The 22,411-nt window shown below is 43.9% G+C and overlaps 1 protein-coding gene across 5 annotated transcripts in view; it reads left to right on the top strand.

Annotated features, from left to right (window-relative positions):
* foxp4 (forkhead box P4) overlaps nt 1-22,411 on the top strand; it is a 92,519-nt gene that overhangs the window by 29,008 nt on the left and 41,100 nt on the right. For 2 of the 5 annotated variants that reach the window (XM_078248191.1, XM_078248189.1), the window contains exons 2-3: nt 4,379-4,549; nt 21,287-21,376. In XM_078248191.1, coding sequence (XP_078104317.1) covers nt 4,388-4,549; nt 21,287-21,376 — 252 coding nt within the window. In that variant the 5' untranslated portion in view covers nt 4,379-4,387. Of the gene's footprint in view, nt 1-4,378; nt 4,550-20,908; nt 21,053-21,080; nt 21,169-21,286; nt 21,377-22,411 lie in introns of those variants that run through there. The other 3 variants (XM_078248194.1, XM_078248193.1, XM_078248192.1) reach the window with 3 other exon arrangements.

Genomic DNA, 22,411 nt, shown 5'->3' with positions numbered 1-22,411 from the left:
ATATTGGAAATCCTGTCCTGAAACTAAAATAATACAAGAACACCTAATAGTCACTGCAGCTGTATCTCTGCTGGAACGTTAATAACACAAACCATATTTACTTTTTTCCTTGTACACACAAAGCCACTAAGTGCCTCACTGTGCCATTTTATTTTTTTAATTGCATTTCATTTTGCTCAGTGTTTCTTGTTGCATCTCTCACACGTGAACCTAAGAAGTGATTAATGGAGACATAAGAGCCCAGACCGGATAGTTGGCTTTGTTTTGGGGTTTGGGGTTAAAGCAGATTCCCTCGGGGCCAGTGTCACAGTTTATTTAGTGGCAGAGTTTTTGCGAGCGTGCAGGGTGAGAGTGTGAGAACATGGGTGTGCAAGTGTTTACTATTATTTTATCTGTCTGTGTGTGTCAGTGTTCATGTCCCTGTCAAAGCATAGAAATAAAACAGCTTAGACTCTTTGTGCAGTTTTTTTTAAAAGAAAAATCCTGGAGCGGTTCCACCAACACTAAGTAGGACATTTTGTGGACACAATGACAGCAACCAGGGTCATTTCTTTCACGTGTTTTTTTGTTTGTGACTGTCAATTATAATGAAATGAAGCCCCTTTGGGTGTAACAGCTAGACCAAATATTGTATGAATCCACACAGCCACTCATTGTCAACAGAGGCTCCTCCAAATTCTGTTTCCTGATTACAAAACAGGTTAGAGCTCCACTTCCTCAGTCTCTGGGAAGACTTTTTTTTTTGCTCACAAATATTGATTGAACTATCAGAGATCATAGACATAACCTATGTGGATTCTATTTCAGGGTGAAAACTTTAATGTTTTTCCAGGGTTGAATCTGCCACTAGCTACCAGGCATAACCAGAGGGAGAAAGACAGCATGCAAAGAGTAGGACAAAGACAGATAATTCAAGAGTCAGATGAAAGTAGATAGATGATGGAGTGTAGATACTGGTACAGAAAATTTCCTTCCTTACCCGACACCCCACTTCTCCCTCCTCCCTCCTTCCCCTACTTTCCCTCCCACCCGTATTCCCTCAGTTCTTTGCCTAATAAGCAGCGTTCCTGCGAGCTGATGCAAGGCGGAGGAAACAGAACAGGCGTTCTGGGACTGCTGGAAATATTCCCACATGAGGCATAACATGATAAAGACTTATTATCTCACTAAGCTGCTGTAAACACAGATGCACACACAAATCCACACTGTACACAACTCTCACACACAAACACACACACATTCACAGAAAGTGAAACTGGTCCGGCTTTACGGTTCTGACGAGCTGTGACCAGGAGGAATCTGACAGAGCCAATCCCTCCAACAAAGCCTGAGAATCAGCCGCTGTGAGCCAGTTCACTGGGCATTTGGCACGGCTTGTTTGAACTCAACACACCCAGAGCAGTGGGAAGGAACAGAGGGAGAGCTGAGTTCTGATTATTATTAGGGCTACATTTTCGGGAACATCTGAACAAGCTTACGTGTCGAAACAGGACTCATCCCAGCGACTCTCCACTCATCAATCACACCAGACACACACATAAACACATGCACCTAGCGTTTGCTGTGAGCTAATCCATTACAGTACAAAGGTAGATGTCAGCCTCTTAGACAAACACACACACAGACACATGCATATACACCAGAGTCATCAGAAACATGTTGAGTCCCATTTCCCTTCTTCTCTTCTCCATCCCAATTAAAAGGCAACGGAGGCCTTTTATTTCCCTCTCCTCCAAACACATTCTTTATCTCTGTGATCTGCGCCCCTCCCTCTCTCCCTCCCTCGCTCGGTCCCCTCAGGGTAGTGGGAATGTCTCTCCCAACACACTCTCAGGTCAGGGGTTCAGCTGGAGGGGTCTGAGCATGTAGAGCGAGTAAGAGACGCAGAAAGAGTGAGTAGCAGGTTGAGGCAGGCCTCTGCACGGGCAGCTCCTCTTCGCTGCCAGAAACACTTAAACTTAAAGCACTGTGTGTGTGTGTGTGTGTGTGTGTGTGTGTGTGTGTGTATCATAGCCCTAATCAGAGACTTCAGGGTAGATTTATGCCCCTGCCTTTTCCCCGACCTCCATTACACCAGCTTATATACACCCATTACAGGATATGACAGAGTACACACCCTTTAGACGAGCATATACCACACTGCCTGTGTGTGTGAAAGAGAGGGCATGCGCTCACGTCTTTACACACTCCCCACATTCCCATTAGGTCCTTGTCCACCTGCAAGCTTTATCTCTCTCTCTCTGTATTTATCTCTCTTCCCTTCATTGCTAATAAGGTCAATGAGGAAGAGTAAGAAGCAGATGGGTGTACAGTACATTACAGCACAGCACAGCGCAGTATAGTGTGGGCTAGATAGCAGGCCGGTGATTCATGCTTAGTGAGACGTGTGATGATGCGAGGAGTTTCTACTGCAGTGCAAAGTCAGTGGACTGTGCGGCGGGATCTGTTGATCACTCAGCACTATGCCTTGCTTCATAATATTACCTCAGGGAGCAATTTGGCCTAGCAGAGATCTGGACGAAGGTGGAAGGAGAATGAAGAAGTGAAGAAGTGTTGGGAAGAGGAATGAGGTTGGAGATTAAGTGTCTAGCTTTAAATGTCACAATGACGCTTGACTTCTCCATCTTAACTTCACAGGTGGATGGGTGCCAGGAGGGAGACAGGAGAGAGTCAATAGGAAGGAAGAATACCGCAGTGTAATTTGTGGTTTTCAAATTGTGCTCCTTGTTAGGAGAGAACTGGTGAAATCTGTTCATAGGCACCCTGTACTTTTAAGGTTTAGTTCAACCAAAAGAAAATAATACATTTGACAAAAACAGGCTCATCACTGTTTTTGTCACCTGCTCTTACCAAGGTAAAGAAAGAACTTTCAATGGCAAGAAAATACATATTTCTTCTCATGTGCCCTCAGTGGTTTTATGGGCTTTGAGAAATATACCTCGGAATGTTCTATATATTCTATTCATCTCCATTGTATTGAGGCACCAGCAGAAAATTCAGTAGCAGGTATCCCCAAACCTAGGGAAATAAAACTATCTGCATGGCTCGACACAACTTGTGAAAGAACATATTTTGGGGGGATTTGGGTTAACTGACCCTTTAACTTGCACACCCACCAGCCACCTGCACACACTTGTATCCTACACATGCATACACACAAACATGCTCAGGTCCCTGTCCCTCAGCAAGCATCTGGCAGCATTCCAATAACAGAGCCACCAGCGCTCTTTCACACCCTCACCTGCTGGCAGAGTCTCACAGAAAAAATACACACGCACGCATGCATGCACACACATACACACACACACACACACACACACACACACGCGCACGCACACACACACACACACACACACACACACACAGAGCTTCACTTGCTCTTACCTCAGAGGAAAAGAAAAGTTAGAGTCTCTCATGAAATGCCTTTTATTGTTTCCCCAGAAGGCATTGGTTGTACGCTTCTGAAAAGCACACACATACACATACACAGTCGCACAGAGACGGCAGGTACAATGCCTCAATGGTGTTTTGTACCAACCCTGTGTTGCTGAAACAAAAGCATTAGAACTTTCCACTTAAAAACCATGCGCTTGTGTGTTAATTTCTAAAACTGGATGAGGCAGAAAGACGAGATTGAGCTTGTCATTAGGAGTTCACAGCCTGCGTGCATGTATGAAGGTTTGTTTTGTTTTGTGTTAGCTGCCTTGTGTGCGTTCTGCGCGCATATGTGTGTGTCTCTGCGTCTCCTCTCTCCCACGCTCAGGCTCCTAACGATGGCAAATGCGCCTGTGTGTTTGCGAGGCGTTGTTTCTCAAAAACAACAACACATCCAGGAACGGCTCGTTTTGTCGGGTTTTGTGGAAGGAACACGCTCTAATTAGAGAGGCCCTGTGAAGGTGCATCAAACACATCTTTCTCAAAGACCAACCTGCTCATGGCTCTCACACAGCGCACACATGCCACCTCTGATTATTGGAGAAATGTCTGTGTTATTTAACTATATAGTGTATATAGAGTATTAAAAGCCTTGTCAGTTTAGATTTGCTGCACTTCTGATCCATAGCGTTGCGTACGCTCCTAGACACACATTTACATACAGACAAAAAAGTGTCTGCTTCAGGTGTTGCTTTGTGGCCACTTGGCCATGTTTGTGTGTGGGTGGTTCATAACCAAAAGCACTTTTCACAAAATACACGTGCACAAACACGCACATAACCACACAATTCACTTCTCTATCTCTGTGTGTGTTTACTTTAGTTGCCTGCCTTGTTTGTTCACTCAGATGGGAGCAGGCTTTCTGCTCAAACTACCCAGGTCACTTTTGTTCAATCAGTGTGTTGTTTTGCCCCCCCACCACCACCTTCCTCTCTGCTCTCAGGTGCCAGTGATGATGGTGGAATCAGCCTCTGAGACCATTCGAACGACACCGTCCAACCAGAACGGAGTCAGCAGCCAATCAGATGGAGGGGGAGGTAGGGAGGGCGGGTCTAACGGAGACACCAACGGAGAGATCAGCCCAGTCGACTTACTGCACCTGCAACAGCAACAGGTGTGTGTGTGTGTGTGTGTGCAACAGGTGTGTGTGTGTGTGTGTGTTTGTGTGTGTTTGTGTGTGTGTGTGTGTGTGTGTGTGTGTGTGCGTGCGTGCGCGCGCATATTTTGGAGCCTATATGTGCTTCTGTGTACCTGTCATGCATGCAATTGACATTATGTTGTGCACATAACTTGTGCATATGTAGTGTACATTGTCTGGAACATCATGTACACACCAGGCTGTTACATAATGTACAGATGTGACAAAACGTAGTTGGCCATGCTCTGGTAAATTCTCAGCTTTGCATGTGCGAACAATGAAAAGCTCTGACAGGTTTGCTTGTAGGTGCTTTAATTACCCAGCTAATTCCAAAGGGACAAAGTCCACCATAATAATTCATAGTAGGAGGTTCCCACTGATATTTTATAACACATTACTGGTTGAGACAATATTATTAGACATTCAGTTCAATTCAATTCAATTTTATTTATAGTGTCAAATCATAACAGGAATTATCTCAGGACACTTTACAGATAGAGTCGGTCTAGACCACACTCTATAATTTACAAGGACCCAACAATTCCATACCTGCTGTTTAAGTCCTGTAGGTGAGAGAAGCCATTTTGTCCTGTCGTGGGGATCAGACAGACACTCACACATTCTCACAATGTAAACACACACTCGATATAGGACTCAGACGCTCAAGGAGTGTGTGGGAGAGTCTGTTTTATTTTTTTACTGATCCATGAAGTGGTGTTTGTGTGTGTTTGACACGTCAGCATGTAGTGTCTCCAGTTATGCTATTTATCTTGCCTCCTGTGCGTCAGTCCCCCCTACACACACACACACACACACACACACACACACACACACACACACACACACACACACACACACACACACACACACACACACACACACACACACAAACACAAACACATAAACTGGCCACAATTTCCAAACTTCCCGGAACGTCTTGGATGAAATTCTTCATTTTTATTTCTCATTCCCCAAATATTCTGATTGCTTTGTGGAGGACCCAAACTTCAGACATACATGTTGTACACACACACACACACACACACACACACACACACACACACACACACACACACACACACTACACACACACACACACACACACATACATACATACAGATAATTTAAAAAAGTTTTTTTTTCATCCAGTGGTATCTACACAAAATCTCATATGTATATACTGGCTGTGTGTGTGTGTGTGTGTGTGTGTGTGTGTGTGTTGTGTCTGCCCATCACAGAGGGTCAGTGTGAGTTCTGGGCTATGTGACACCAGCTAAGTTTCTAGTTGAGGAAACCCAGGGGGAAAAAATCTGGGTTTCCTCCCTGCTGCTAAAATTATTCCCCCTAATTATAATGATGGAGCCTTAGGTGAATGAAGAACACTCGAGGCCCTTCACTCCTGTCCTGGTCCCCCTCCTCCTTCCCCTGACTGCATCCTCACCCTGCTTCCTCAGCAACCTTGATCCGAGGACACACACACACACACACACACACACGCACACACACACACACGCACAAATGCACACGCACAAATGCACATACATAAACACCAAACCTGTAGCTCATACAAAGCAAGTCTTTATTCTCTTGGACATGTCTCTGCTCTCTATGTTTTTGCACCTGTGTGTGTGTGTGTGTGTGTGTGTGTGTGTGTGTGTGTGTGTGTGTGTGTGTGTGTGTGTGTGCTGGTATTTCCTCTCTTGAGCGGGATACCAACCACAAACATACCTCCCTCTCCCTTTCCATCTTTTTCTCTTCCTCTCTCTCACTGTACTTCTTTTTCATTCTATCCGCTGTGGACCATGAAAGAAAGACAAGCACAACCTTTCCTCCAGATCCCAACCCTCACCTCACAAAAACATATTACATCCACATATGTAACAGTAAATACACAGCAATTTATTGTAGCAATCCTCTATTTAGAGCTTTCTGTTACGCTTAATTTGCACAGATTGAAAAGATTTGAGTTGTCACGAGGCAGAGGTGTGTCTTTCCTGTACTACGGATATTTTTTCTGAAACTGTTTTCTGCCACTACAGCCTATTATAAGAAGGCAGACTTTGTGGATTTTTGAGGAAGTAGGATATTACTCTATATTTGTGCATGTGTCCCTGTTATCTCTGCTCAGTATTACCAGCCTTCAGTTGCTGTCATACACCTCGCTCACCCCCCCCTCAACCCCTGGGTAAGATGGGAGTTCTGTCCCAGCACTGTTGAGTGGCTGCCCCAATATCACAACCAACTGATTTTTCTTTCTTTATTCATCTCTTTCTTTTCTTACCCTCGCTCAGTTTTTATTCTCCAATCACACCATTTAAAGAAAAAAAGCTATATTTATTTATCTTAAATTCACAGCCTTGAAAACGTATTTAAATATGTTACATTAGTGGAGTGGAGGTGTTATTTCTTCAGTTTGTGTTGCAAGTTTAATCGTAAATTAACACAGAATGGGGTTTTGTCACAGAATATTGAAAAATGTGTTATTTTCATCACATCTACCTCATAAACACAACTTGTGTTCTCATCCTGACCACTTCTACTTTCAGAACTTTCATTAGCTAAGGCCCGTTTTCAGCTTTATATATATTTGTTTAAAATTGTTCTTAACTTACTTGTCAGGCAGGTAAGATTTAAAATGCCCTGAAAGGCATACATACATACATTACATATCTTTCTCTGAAACCCTGACATCTGTAAATTTTTGCTCTGTTCATAAGGTCATATGTATTTTTAGCTTGTGCACACCAATCATAAAATCAATATTGTCTGATACAGACAGCCCCTACTGACACTGCTCACCTGACAGCATTGCATAAGAGCCTGCTCTCATGCTTCAACCTTAAAAACCTTAGCTATACCTCCTCCTCCTCTGTCTCTTGTTCCTTTCTCCTCCACGCTTGAGTCTCTCACCTGAAGGTGTAGGGCAGACTAGTGTTGGTGCTTAAACACCATGCCAGTGTGCACTGGAGCAAAAAAGACGCACACGCACACACACACACACACACACACACACACACACACACACACACACACACACACACACACACACACACATAACTCCTGACAGCGCAGTGTTGTCAGAACACAAAGCTGTCTTTTCCTTGGGCCCCTTGGGAACCTGAGAGAAATCACAGCCATCTCCAGCCATCAAACCCCTCCACTGGCCTCACTCTGTCTTCTGTCTCTCTCTCAGGGTCTCCATCTTTCCTGACTCTGTCCTTCTCTCTCTTTAATGTTTTGTCTTTTTCATATATAGATAAATAGGTAGGTAGGTAGATAGGTAGGTAGGTAGGTAAGTAGGTAGGTAGGTAGTTAAAACAAGGTCTAAGGTAGCTGCTGTACGTGGTCAGCGGACACATGAGGAAGTGTGTGTGTGGAGAGGAGGAATTGGGGAAATGGGACATACAGCCAGAGGGAATTAAGGTAAAAGGAGGGGCTAAGAGATAGCACATTGGGAGGAGGGGGGATATTGGTGGGCTTGAGAGGAGGAATAGAGGGATGAGGGAGGGGTGTAACGCTGAGACGTGTCAGAAAAGGGCGCCTGGGCCTCCCTGTGGAATGTGGCCTGTCTGCCTCCCCAGAAAGAACAGAGCAGGAGAGAGTGAAGAGAGAGGGAAGAAAGGGAAGAGGGGGCGAAGACCAGTTCTGCCCCATCATCGAGGGGAGAGAGGAGGGAGGGAAAACAAAGACGGGGAGTTATAGGGCGAGAGGAAGGAGAGGTGGAAAAGTGAGAGTGCAGTGGAGAGTGTATGGCACTTTGTTGAGGTGCCGGGCATGGGTGTAGACATGAAATGATGCATAGCAGAGGAGAAATGTAAGCAGGATAAATCCTAACAAACCTCAAAGTGTGTGTGTGTGTGTGTGTGTGTGTGGGGGGGGACACTGATGAGAACCAGGTGTCTTCAATTCTTTCCTTTTCTTCACCTCTCTCATCCTCCCCCTCATTTATTTTTTTGCCGATGTGTGTACTTCCATCACTAACCCCTCTCCTTTCTATTCTCACCCATTTCATGTCTCCTCCTTTTCCCTCGCCATCAATGAATCGCTTCTGGTGTACCAGCAGCTAAAGTAGTCACGGCCGGTGATTTTGAGAAGAGAGGAGGGGAAAGTAGGAGGGAGAGGAAAGAGAGAGATGGTGACAAAAAGGTTCCGTTTCCTCTTAGGATTGCCACTCATCGGTCAGCTTAAACAGTGAGGGAGGGTTTTCCCCTCTTACTCTTTCTCTGTCTTTTTCTCTCTGCTACCCTTAACTCGCTCTTATGCGCATATAGAAAGTGAGAGGCAGACTGTAGCGGTGGTTTCCCTTCCCCAGGGCTTTAAAAGAAAAAGAAACACTGGTTGAAGAAAAGGTAGTTTTAGAAATTGGTTCAGAGCATTGATCCCAATTCCTATTTATCATAATCTATTTTTTCTTCAGCACTTTTTGCTGTCTCACACGCACACACACACACACACACACACACACACACACACACACACACACACACACACACACACACACACACACACACACACACATACTGGCAATCTTTGTTTCTCTCCCTCTATCATATACACACACAGACAGTTACACACATGCACAGTGCTGATGTGAGTTAATGAAGGGTGTAATTAAGGAGCCACAGTGTTGACTGGATATCAGGGGGAACCGATACATAGCTCAGATATCCACAAACACTGATGAAAGATAGCTGTTTTTTGTGTGTGTTTGTGTGTGCGCATGTGCAAGACATGTGCATTTAGGTTTGATGCCGGCAGTGCTGTGCGGACCGATGTTTGAGATTGGTGTGTGTTATAACTGATGATGAGAGATGCTGGATGATTCAGATAACGTATGGCTTCCTGTTAGATTGGCCAGACTGTAATTAAGGCCTGTGTGGATGGAGGTGGGGATGTTTTGAGAACATTGCTAAATTATGGGGGGTGAATTTTGGTCACTGGGACAGTTATGTCCTGTTTGACCTCCAGCTGTCCACCAGAGTTCACTTTCAGGTCAGGAGTGCAGAGGAGACGGAGGTGAAGGGGTGACTAGAGAAGAGGAGGAGGAGGTGAAGAAAAATCTTCAGACACATTTTCTAGTTTGTCAGTGCAGTGGGATTTAATTTAATTCCATTATACTTGCGTTTTGTGCATCTGCATGACAGGTTGTATCCCATGTGTGTCTGCGTGTGTCATGTTCCTGTCTATATGTCCGTCTGCATGTGTCCTGGTTTTCATGTGTCTGTCGTGTGTGCGGGCCAGTAAATCAGTCCCAGGCCTCTCTCTGAGTGCTGTCACCTCCTAAAAGCTTTCGCTCGGTCTGGGCCAGGCCTTCCTCTTTATGTTTGAGGTCAGTATAGTTCACAGGTCACCAAAGGCCATGCTGAGACAGAGGAGGGGCCAGTTGGGTTGCCTAGCATCGCAGAACACCCACTGCTGTTAACCGTGGCTATACAAAGAGACCTATAGAACACCAACTTCCTCTAGGAGTCTTAAAAGCACCACCAGGTCCCTTTATCCATCTTCTTTGACTTTTACTTCCCTTTTTTTTTTTTTTCGGTCTCTCAGCATATGAATCTGCTCGTATTGATTGATAAAAACTATTATACTGTTCAGAATTGTGTGGGGGATTTGAGGCATATGCACTTTATCAGATACACGTTTGCATTCACGCACTCCAGACATAACAAAAACATGCAAATCTCACAGTCAGTTATGTATTTTATATCATTTCATATCTGTCAATCAGGGATTTTGTCACAAATTGAGATCTTATTCTGAGATGCTGAGATGTTTTGATTTATGAGCATCTATAAAATCTTTTTATGGCTTTTTTTCAGCAAGACCGTTGAATGTTGGAGATCCACTGAGGGTGATTTTGTTCTCACTATTGATGTCCTTTCAATTCCTTTCCTTTTGTATTTCTCTGCTGTATGACATACATTCTTTCACTCTCTCATTAAAGAGTAATGTTCTTGAGGGACAACCATGGGTTGACAAATTTCTGAAATCATAGCTAATAGATATGTCATCATTTTTACATTGCCTGGACTGAAACTGTAAAATCTACTTAATGATGAAGTTTATTGTCTAAGGGGCTCTGAAGAAACATGCTACAAGGCTACGAGTCTTGTGGATAAAGAGTAGACGGACAGTAGACATGGTCCACCAGTCCAGATCAGCCGGCATGGACACAGTCACGGTTGGTTGACCCAACCAGCCAAGAGGCTCAGATACAAGAATAGACAGATACCAACAGAAGAAGGATATGTGTGTGTGTGTGTGTGTGTGTGTGTGTGTGTGTGTGTGTGTGTGTGTGTGTGTGCGTGCGTGCGCGCACACGTGTGTGTGTGTGTTTGTGTGTGTGTTGTGTGTGTGTGTGTTTGTCCTTTCTCTGTTGTAGAGACTGAGCTATACACACATCCCCGGGCACCTGAAGGGGTTAGGTTAGGTTTGGTTGCCATGGGAGTGTTTGGAGGCACTTACACTGGGCAGGCCTAGCTGCACTGTAAGGTAAATAACACACACACACACACACACACACACACACACACACACACACACAGGACGGACACTCTTCATGGAAAGGTTTCTGAGGATGAAAAAGTTGATTGTTGACTCTTACTCTTCAGAAGGTATCGCCATGGTGACTGAGGGCTTTTTAAGGGGTCATAGGTCAGCGAGCAAATCTGCATGACCTCATTACTACTACTAGTCAGTGACACTGAGGCGTGACTGTGTGTGTGTGTGTGTGTGTATGTGTGTGTTGCGTGTGTGTATGTGTGTGTGTGTGTGTGTGTGCATTGATGCCTGTTCACATTGTTCACCGTTTTCTGCTTTCTCAAAAAGAAGCAGCCGTAATTGGTTTTAATTGACATGCAGTGTTTCAGAGTTCAATAGGGACAAGGCACTCAAAAAAGAGAGCATTAGTTTACAACCCCCATCCACACAGGTCCAAAAATCCTCATATCTTAGACCTAGTCTCCTCTCTTTTCGTCCCTTACGCCTTCATTCCACCACTCTGGACTCACAGAAAGTGATAGACACCAAGAGGGGAAAGAGAGAAGGTGAAGAGTAAAGACAAAATGTGGAAAGCTTACAAGGCTGCTAGGCAAGTAGTTACCCTGGAAACAGTCGAGAGCCCGGCGTTGCACACAATGAACGCACACATATACACACCACGCACACAATAGCTGCAGAGGCCTAAAGTGTTGCTAATTAGCTAGTCTGCACTGGTTCTTTGTGTGAGCCATTTTAAAGGAGAGATTAGAGTCAACAGGGAGGAGGAGAGGAATGTAGCTCTTCTCTCTCTTTGCTTTCGTCTTGAGCTCTGGGACAGTGTGTGACAGCCTTTTTTTCACCTGACAGACAGAATGCATTTGTTGTCTTGCCAGTTAAGTTTACATAACTAAAAACATCTGAAAAATACTATAGTGAAACTTCATTTGAGATGAAGTAAGATAGCACTTTGTCTTCTCATTAAGACAAAGTCAAATCAGCAAATGACAAACTCCTAGATTTCTTCCTGCTACAATACTGCTATATATTAATATGGGATTTATGAAAACTTTATTTGAAGCTTTTTCTCTGTTGGCAGTTTATGAAATGAATTAATTAAATACTGCTATAAATGTATGCTCATTCAAGGACAGATTTCCCAAAGAGAAAAAAAAACAGTTTTATATGATTAACATTTTACTCACCATTTGTATTGCTTTATAATTAATATCAGACAGGTTAACCCCCATTTTAACTCCAATATCTGAAGTGACAAAAAGGTGAAAAACTTTGTGTGCACACACAACTACATTATGTACAGTAGGTCAAAGTTGAACCAGGCTGTATCGCTGCACCATAAAAGAAGTTTCTATTTACTTTTGTTTGTACCAAATAAGTGTGAGTTAATCAGATAACTTAGTGACGGGTGACTAAAACATTCTGCCCTGTCCTTATGAACTAACAGTTGACTTGCAGAGTCACCACTTTCCTAAATCTCTAAACAAAATTGTTAAATTAAGAAATTTAATAATAGCGATAAAAAGATACCCACATCAACAAAATACCTTGTCAAAGAAGTTTTAAAAGAATAGACTGGGCTTTGAGTTATTCTAAATTGAAAAATGTGCCTGTTCACATCTGGTTGTATTGACCCTCTTGCTAAATCACATAGTCAAGCGCACACACATACTTCCCCATTTCCCCTTTTTGGAACACACCCCTGCTTCTTATTTGGGGAAGTTAAAGATTTTGTTCTTGTTTAGAACTTCTGGTAGAGCAGCCAGCCTTTGTTGTGCCTGCCCACTTCCGGTGTTTGTATGTGTGTGTGTGTGTGTGTGTGTGTGTGTGTGTGTGTGTGTGTGTGTGTGTGTGTGTGTGTGTGTGTGTGTGTGTGTGTGGTAAGGGTGGGTGTGAGGGTGTGTCCGTCTCCATCTCCACAGCCACAACCAGGTGTAAAAACCCTCTGAACCAAAAACATGAAAGAGGTTTATTTCCATCGAAGCAGGCAGGCAGGCTAATACTTTTACAGGCCACTGAGTGTGTTTTTCTGTTTAACCAATAGGCGTCTGTGTGTGTACATTTGTCTTGATGTGTGTATGTGTCTGTGTATGCATGTGCACATGGCAGACAGTCTCTGTTTGTGTATGTATGTGTTTTCCCTCTGTCTCCTGAGCTGAGTCTTGGCAGTGTCTTGCATGTGTTATTAGTTTGATTTTTTTTTTTTGGGGATATTAATAATAACAGTTAAACGGTTTCCATATGTGAGGCCTGGTTGCCAGGCTAATGCTATCCTCATCATGGGCTGGCCTCGCCTCTCAGGACTTGCTCTTGTTGGGCAGGAGAAGCAGCTTAAACTCCTAACACCTAAGTGGCCTTGTCTTCACAGGAGCATGACCAAACTACTTAACTGTCCTATCGTATACAAGATGAGGGCTAAATATTACATGGTACATTGTGTGTGTGTGTGTGTGTGTGTGTGTGTGTGTGTGTGTGTGTGTTTTTTCCGCTGTGGGCTGAGTCTGTCTGGAGTGAGACCTTTCTCTCTTGCCAAACGAGCTGTGTTGAAAACCACAGGGAAACTGCATATGTGTATATAATGTATGACGTGTGTGTGTGTGTGTGTGTGTGTGTGTGTGTGTGTGTGTGTGTGTGTGAGTGAGTGTGTGTGGAAGGAAACCGCTTTAGAGCTATTTGCCATCAATTAGCCGCCTGGACTAAGATGAGGCCTACAGTACAGAGGGAGCTGCTTTTATATTATCAAGAAGGGAGTTCCTCTCTTTCTTTCTGTCCCTGCTCACCTCATCATTATCTTCAATTGTCTATCTCTTTATGCCATTTTCCCTTCACTGAACAGAGAAAAGCTGACAACATCTCCTTAGGAAGATAGGTAGATATCTTTCTGTGTGTGTGTATGATGATGAATTGTGTAATGATATAAAGCAGTCCTGGCTATTCAGTCAGCTCCTTTTTATGACTCTGCGTATACCCCTGTGAATCAATAGAAACATTAGATGAGTGTAAGGACATAGTTGAAGGGGAGAGGTTTTCTCGTCCCACAAAACAGTTTTGAACTGAAGAGAACCATCTGGAAAACGGCAGGGTCCTCGTAGTTTAGAACAGGTCCCTTTTGTGAAAAATAGGATGTGAAAAAAAATCTAAAACGGCCAGGGTTTTCAAACATTACGGCATATTTTGAAGTTCTTTTGGAGTTTGTGAGTTTTTATTGCATTGGCTCTTGAACGCGGTCTTTCCTCTTTTTAATGGTCAGTCTGGGCCCAAAGTAGCTTGCTTCAGCCGTTTTAAAACCTCAGCTCTCGAACGGTGCCTTTATATTGCGGAAACATTACATTAAATAGCTGAACGGGATTGTGGCTGGCTGGTGTTTCTGAAGGTGTCCCAGATAGCTCCAGCTCGGCGGCAGCCTAAACAGATTGAGGTATTCAGTGCTCTTTAAGCTCAGTTATATTGGTGGACAACTGGTTTAAATTCCACGTTGCTATGAGCAAAAACAAATGGCAGGAAAGCTGGCGAAAGAAAGCCGGAAAGACCTGATTAATACCAGAAAAAGAAAAAGAGTACGTGAGGAAGAGTCAGGGGAAAGGGGCGAAGTCTTGGCAGAGCATAGTTTATTTGTAACCCACCGTGAAATTGAGCAGCTTTAGCAGGCTTTGGTTCAGACTGCCTCTTACCCCTGTATGTTTACCCCTGGAAACCCCTGATCTGCCCTAAATATGTAAACCACTCCCTGTTCCGTTACATCTTCGATCTATAGTAAAGTTGCATCTAACTTGAAAGAATTTGAATGTGTCGTTAAATCAGTGTATCATTTGTAATTATTATAAAGTTTTCTCCCAACAGTGTTACTTAGTGTCAGTGCTGACATTTCTCCAGCTACTTTAAGACCATGTGTTGCTTACTGCAACAAAGTAAATGCTGCTACCTGCTCAGCAGACTTCCCCCCTTTTCCGTGCTACAGAGCTACTTACATTTTTGCCCAAACATAATCCCGCAAATTTCCCATAAAATTTAACGTCTGGAGGACAACATGAGCATCAGTGAAATCAGCTCCTATAATGTTTAGTTGGGATACAAACTTCCAGACTTTGGCCTCGATGGTTGCACGGTTAACAACTATTACGAGCTTTGAGGCTTCTCAGCAATTTAAAGCAATTTAAAGTAACAAAACTGTATAAGGTAATTCTTTTCATTGTTAAAATGCAACAAATCTATTATAACCATCCCTTAAATATTGATTTGCTAATCCTAAATACCTTTAACTATCTATCCCAGTCTCACAGCTGCCGTCATGGTAGTGGGTCTTTGTCTGACAGTCAAGGGATGGCGAGGCTCCTCTCATAAGGCCAACAGCTGCATTCACAAGGTTTGGTTTCCATTGCCTGGACAATCTATTTTAGGCCTCCGTCTAACCCATATCTGCTCTCAGAATTTACTGTGGCGAATAAGGCTATGGGTAACAGATTTCTAGAGAGGCGAGGGGAGGGGGCAGGGCACAAGACAGACAGACTATACTTGGAGGAATTCCAGCCAAACTTTTGTGAGTTATACAGTACATTATATGGAGAAGCAGAGTGAAGGCAAGAGACAGATCGGGTGATATAGACAGAGAGAAAGAAAGTAGGAGTGATCTGGGAAAGCAATCTGGTTTTGTGGTGGCTGACAGTGATGCATTTGATACGTGAGATTCCACCACGGCTGTAACCAAGCCTTCACTCACATATGCCCCAAAGTCATATCGCAATCCCACTAACTGTCACCTCTTCAGTAATCCCACTTTGTGTACAGTGTGTGTGGGTGTAAATACTGGGCCAGCTTCTGAACACAGGTGAGCTGGTGGTACTGTAGTATCATCATGCTTTTAACAAATGTACATGCTTTGTAGATTGTGTTACATCTGATCAGTCTTGTTTCATCTTCTTCTCTGATCGTGATACTCCACTGAGCATCCAGAGAAAAAGAAAGGATCAAAGATAAGAGAGATTTAGAGGCAGAAAAAGCTAACAGAGAGTAGCACAGACCAGAAACAGGTAGTAAATTAAAGTAGGAGAGGGGTTTATTGGAGTTTGGAGGTGGTTTCTTTTGGTGCTAATGTGAGGAAGTGCAGTGCAAACGGATACAAGGGATCACAGCAGGGTGACCCAGGAGGACGGCAGCATTGACGCAGCTTTAGCTTGGCTTTCAGCTTCAATGACAGCACTCAAGAAAGGAGATAGAGAGAAAAAGGGAAGTAAGTGTGAAAAAAAGAAGATCCACCGCTCCTTTCTGAACCCGGTCTCTCTCACTGATCCAAAAATCAGAAAGCGTGCAGACCTGTAGAGAAGCAGCTGGGTGTGACGAGCTCTTTTCTACGTCTTCACCCTGTATCCTTCTAGCCCTCTCACCATCTCTCGCTCTCTCATGGGAAGGAAAAGGGGTTTAGGAATGGCTACTAGCCTATCTTCCCATGCTGCTGGTAAGGCGGAAAGGGGATACTTTCTGTTGTGTCCGACGCTGCAGAAACATCTGAAGCACGCGCTTCGTCTAGCCTGGTTTGGCTGTGGTGCGGACAGATGCAACAATGAGCCTCTCACTCACCCTCACTTGTGCTCCTTACTTTTTTTTTGTACTCTCTTCTTCTTGGTCTTAGAGCAAAGAAATCTGATACCACCTGCCTCCCCCTTGCCCTTCCTAACTCCCTCCCCTCCTCCTCCTTCTCCCTCAAGGACAGCCCACTGTCTGCCCCGGGGGCTGTTTATCTACGGGGGGAGATGAGGAGGAGAGGGTAGGAGGGGGTCCGGTTTGTTTCTTTTCGGCCGTCAACAATGGACCTTAGTCTGTGCTGACGGACTACTCCAACATATGGTACCCACCTGTCTCTCTCTCTCTACTTCTCCCTGCCTCCCCCTCCTCCTTTGCTACGTCTCTGTATTTAGATTTCTTTGGTTATTCCTGCGTTTTCTCTCCCTGTCTCACCCAAACACACTGGGCGGATTAGAGGCCAGATTCATCACACATACAGACCTGTTTGCTTTAGCAACCTGAGCCAGGCACAGGCACACACACACACACACACACACACACACACACACACACACACACTTTCACATAGAGTATGGACATATGCATGTACACACACACTCCCATACGTGCTACAAGATCCTCATACACACATAGCAAAATGGAATTTCCATCCTTTTCTTCTAATGAATCCTCTAACTGCCTTACCAACCCTCGCCCTTTCACAGAAACTTAGTTGTCAGCCATTTTTCGGAATCCTGTTAAGGATAGAAAGTAGCCTTTTTGTGTGTGTGTGTGTGTGTGTGTGTGTGTGTGTGTGTGTGTGTGTGTGTGTGTGTGTGTGTGTGTGTGCGTGCGCGCGCGTGTGTGTGTGACCCTGCTGAATTAAAAAATGCACTGTTATTAAAGGCTGTGTCAGAGGCGATGATTTACAGAGGGGAGCGATGACAAGTCAGAAGAACTCACACACACTGAAGTGACACACACACACACGCACACACTCACACTGTGCTCTCAGGCCTCCAAGCTGAGCAGTGACCTCGTCACCCCTCCTTCCCTTTCCTCCTCCTCCTCCCTCCCTCTCTCACTCTAATAAAACCTGTCTGACACCACTGATGTGTGCATGTGTGTGTGTGTGTGTGTGTGTGTGTGTGTGTGTGTGTGTGTGTGTGTGTGCACGTGTGTGCGCGTGTGTGTGCGTGTGTGCGTGTGAGTGTGTGTGTGTGTGTGTGTGCTCCGCGGCAGCACAAAGACTCTGTTGTTGGGCCTCCCTCTTAGGCCTCCCTCATATTTTCTTTAAAGGTGCAGTGCGCCCCCAAGAATGCCACAGGGGGAGCGGGGAGTTGGGGTGGGGGAGTCTAGGAGGTGTGTATGTGTGTGAGTGGGTGGAAGGGGAGGGGGGAGGGCATACTTTACAATGCTACAGCTCACCCAGGTCACAGAGAGAAAAAGGGAAAATAGTGAATGTGAAGAGGAGAAATGAAAGAGAAGGGTCAAAGCAGCGGAGTGCTTCTTGACAAGGTATAGTTTGGCACTGGCTCTGCGTGTTTGTCAAAACCTGTTGTCCTCTTTATCATTTCATATTTTGAAAGTTCAAGGTGCAATGTATTCACCCATAAAATATGCAAAATTACAAGTGCTCCCATCCCAATCAACCAATGCTGATTTCAGAAGACAAAAATACCCATAAAATGTGAAGTAACATTACTCCAATAACAATTTAATTTTTTTCTTCTAATACATAACACAAATGAGACAAATACAACAGATCATCAGCTTTTGAATATGTGTAAAATATAATGTACTATATAGAGTTTTGAAGCGATAGTGCAAAAGAAGATAAGAAAATGAAGGATTTGGTGAAGATGAAGACATTTCCTTAGCTGAGTCCATTATTTTCTATTTTATAATGCTTCATAGTGTATTATTACTCATATACTAATGCCCTTACCAAGGCAAAAAAAACAAAAAAACAGTAAAATAGAAGCACTGTTGCTATGGTGACCTGTAGTTTCCTATACCTTGCAGACTGATTTAAAACAGTGACAAAACTTTTGTGTTTAGGCTGTCCTACGCCTGGGCAATAATTCAATATTACCACATATCGACTTTCATTGGAATCATATCATGATGATCATATAACGTTATACCTTTACCAAAGTCAGTATTTTAGTTGTTTAATTCCAAGACAGTTATAGGTGTAGAAGATTGAGAGAGAGTTTTGTGTGATGTTTTGTGGGACACATTCAATCAATGCATTACTTTTTCTATATACACTATATTGATATCAGCCAATAATAAACACTTTTCCTCCTGTAGTTATAGTATAAAACTACACGTAAAAGGTAGCTTTACAGTATCTAATTCCAACAGCTTTGCCTATTAGCTGTGGCACATTTGAATAAAAAGGGATTGAAATCTACAATACAGACTTAGTTTAAATATCTAGAGAATCGCATTGGTTTGTTGGTAGTTCTTGTCTCTTGCATAAACCCACATCCATGAATACAGGCACAAGAGAGGAGACAGGCATCACCTCTGCTTGGTTGTAGCGTTTATGAAAGCCATAAATGGCTCTTTAATATAGTGGTAATCAGGGTGGTAATTTGGGTGGAATTGTCCCTTATTGTTGCCAGACATGCCTCCCCAACTCCTGCCAACGCACACGAATACGCACACACACAGACAAACACACACACACTCACTCTTGGGCAGACATGGTGTTCAACGAGTAATTCACACCACATGCCAACAAACTGGGCGGTTGTGTTTTTTTTGGGTTTCTATGTGTGTATGTCTGTGCCTGCTTTAATGCTGAGGTCAAACCAGTAAATGGGAGGGGGTTCCCAAGATTTTTGTAAAAGTGTTAAAATGTGTGTGTGTGTGTGTGTGTGTGTGTGTGTGTGTGTGTGTGTGTGTGTGTGTGTGTGTGTGTGTGTGTGTGTGTGTGTGTGTGTGTGTGTGTGTGTGTGTGTGTGTGTGTGTATGTGTGTGTAGACACATACACAGCCACGTACGTGTGTATGTGTTTTAATTGCGGTCTCAGCAAAACTAGCAAGTGTGCTTGATACAGATGGTTTTCATCACTCTGACTGCACAGAGGACTTCTCTCTCTTTCTGTCTCCCTCTAATCTCTCCTCTCTGTTTTCGTAATTAAACGTTACTTAATGTACCCGAGCTTCTAATTTGACAATTCATTAAATATGTGACAATATACTGTAAGTGTGTGCGCTGCACCGTTTCACAGTGTTACAATTTTCTGTGGTTGTGAAATGATGCAGTAGAACAGATTTCTGGTGCTGCATGATTGAGTAAGAGCTTCCATGGTAAAGAACATCCCTCATTTTGGCCGTTAATTTGCGGTGTACACGCACGCACACACACACACACACACACACACACACACACACACACACACACACTTTCATAAATCAATATTTACTAGGGAACCTTTCCCCTTTGAGTCAGAGGAAGCAAATGTGCATCCTGCTGTCTCCCCTCTCTAACCTCAACGTCATGAGGTTGTGCTGTGTGTGTGTGTGTGTGTGTGTGTGTGTGTGTGTGTGTGTGTGTGTGTGTGCGTGTGTGTGTGTGTGTGTGTGCGTGTGTGCGCTTACAGTAAGTGCAAGGCGGCTCCTGTGTTTTGAGATGGGTGTTTTCTTGTTTTGTTAAAGGAGCAGTTCAGTCACATTCCAACAAAAATGCCCTTTCCTCTGCAACTGATTTGTTTTAATGATAGAGAGTTTGAGTCTTAAAGGCTACAACAAGCAACACAGCAAAGAAAAGAGGGAAATGTAATGACATAAAGACATTTACACAGTTTATAATAAAATTAAGGGTAAGGAGGAAAGTAGTAGGGGGGGGCGGGGGGGTATGAGAGGAGAGGCAGTGGGAGGGATGGCTGAGGTAGCGGTGTCGGAAGGATGAATCAGCAACACTCAAGGGCAGAGTAATTGAATGGAGACAGAGAGCTGGATAGCGATGGTGTCACTGGTTTGAATGGACAGCACTGGAGGGCAGAAAGGGGAGAAATGGGAGAGGAGGAGGAATGAAGAGGTGGGTGGGAGAGGAGGAGGAATGAAGAGGTGGGTGGTGGTTAGTCAAAGCTCTTTAGGGCACATCAGGGCAAACGGCTCCTTACATCACTCTGACACTCACACACATAAAGATATGATGACACACTTCTGCCTCAGAGGATGTGGAATACTCACTTTGAACCTTCCCCTGGAAAGAGAGGAAGAGGAGGAGAAAATGGGTGTGGAAGAGAGAGTGAATCAGAGGGGAGGGCAGAGAAACAAAGAATGAAAAAGAAGGAGATAGGCAGAGTTTAGAGTTAAAGAAGGTTTTGAATTAGTTGGGATTAATTCAGCCACGTACACGCACACACAAACGCAGATTCTCAAGCATGCTGTATGGGCGCCAGGTGGATGTCTCAGGTTGAGGAAATCCAACCTGACAGCTTGGCAAAGGGAGGGCAGAGAGTGGCCAGTAGGAAAGCATTTGTGCTGCTCTTTTCTCTAAGTTCAAAAAAAGTTTGATTGTATGGGTGTTTGTTGTTTGAAACTGAACCTAACGATGCATTTTGTCAAAATATTTGAACTAAGGTGTGTTTGAAAGGTGTATTACTTTTATTAGTGTGTTTTTGTTTAATTCTGCAAATAATTCACTGTATGACACCGTGTGCACGATGAACATCTGATCATCTCTATTTCTCCCTCGTAGGCGCTCCAGGCAGCCAGACAGTTCCTCCTCCAGCAGGCCTCTGGACTCAACTCCTCTGGCAGCAACGAGGTCAAACAGAGCCCTGTGCAGGTCAGAGCACACACACACACACATGCATACACACATGCACGACCCAAGTGTTGCTTTGTCAGAATCTGTATAATATTAAGCCCCTGGCTGCTGCAGCTTTGCCTTCACCAACTTGCCACGTCAACTACACTTTTCTCTCCCTTTCTCTCTATCTCTCTGTCTGTGTCTCTCTCTTTCTGTGTGTGTGTGTGTGTGTGTGTGTGTGTGTGTGTGTGTGTGTGTGTGTGTGTGTGTGTGTGTGTGTGTGTGTGTGTGTGAATGAGGTCTTTGTAGTGATTTGGTAGCGAGCTGTTTTCAGAGTTGAATTCCACAGTAAGCAGAGAGAGTGGGGTTAGCTGGAGTGCAGGAATCCCACTAAAAGACACTTGAGGAGGAAACACACACACACACACACACACACACACACAGTGTACCATGTAATATTTAGCCCTTTATTACTATCAATGCACGTTGATGAATATCACACATGACATTACTTCTGGCAGTTCTTTACAATTATGTGATGTGCAGAGTACATGCAGAAGTGTGATTTGTAGCCATGTCTCATATCAATAAAGTGGGGCCACGGGTCTACTTGAGCAGCAAGCAGTCTGCTTATTGCACTGCTCTTCTCATTAATGTGCCACATGACAAACAGACAGCTGGACCAACACAGTATGGGCAATGAAAAAAGAGATGGAAGGGAGAGAAAGGCAGATGTGAGAAGCAAGGATAAGGTCAGATTTCATTTGCAGCGTCTGCAGCCAGTAAGGTGCTCATGGTAAAAATGGGAAACATTTCTCATTTAAAGGTGATTATGCGGCAACATTTACATGTAAGTGATAGATCATAAAATCAATGCTTCATGGAAGCATTTTCACTTGTTCTCATAAATATTTGGTGTTGGCTCAAAATTCCTCTGGTGAAAAGAAACTGCCCTTTATACAGTTTGGCCAGCAGCAGGAAGAGGGTTTTGTTTGAAATAAACAGAGGAAGAGCTGGGATTTTAGTATGAACAGCAGTGGCCTCCATGACAGAGCAGGAAAAAGACCTTGA

Source organism: Sander vitreus, chromosome 4, assembly GCF_031162955.1.
Source record: "Sander vitreus isolate 19-12246 chromosome 4, sanVit1, whole genome shotgun sequence".
NCBI lineage: Eukaryota > Metazoa > Chordata > Actinopteri > Perciformes > Percidae > Sander > Sander vitreus.
The sequence above is the reverse complement of the archived record's forward strand: the minus strand, read 5'-3'. Positions and strand labels throughout refer to the sequence as shown.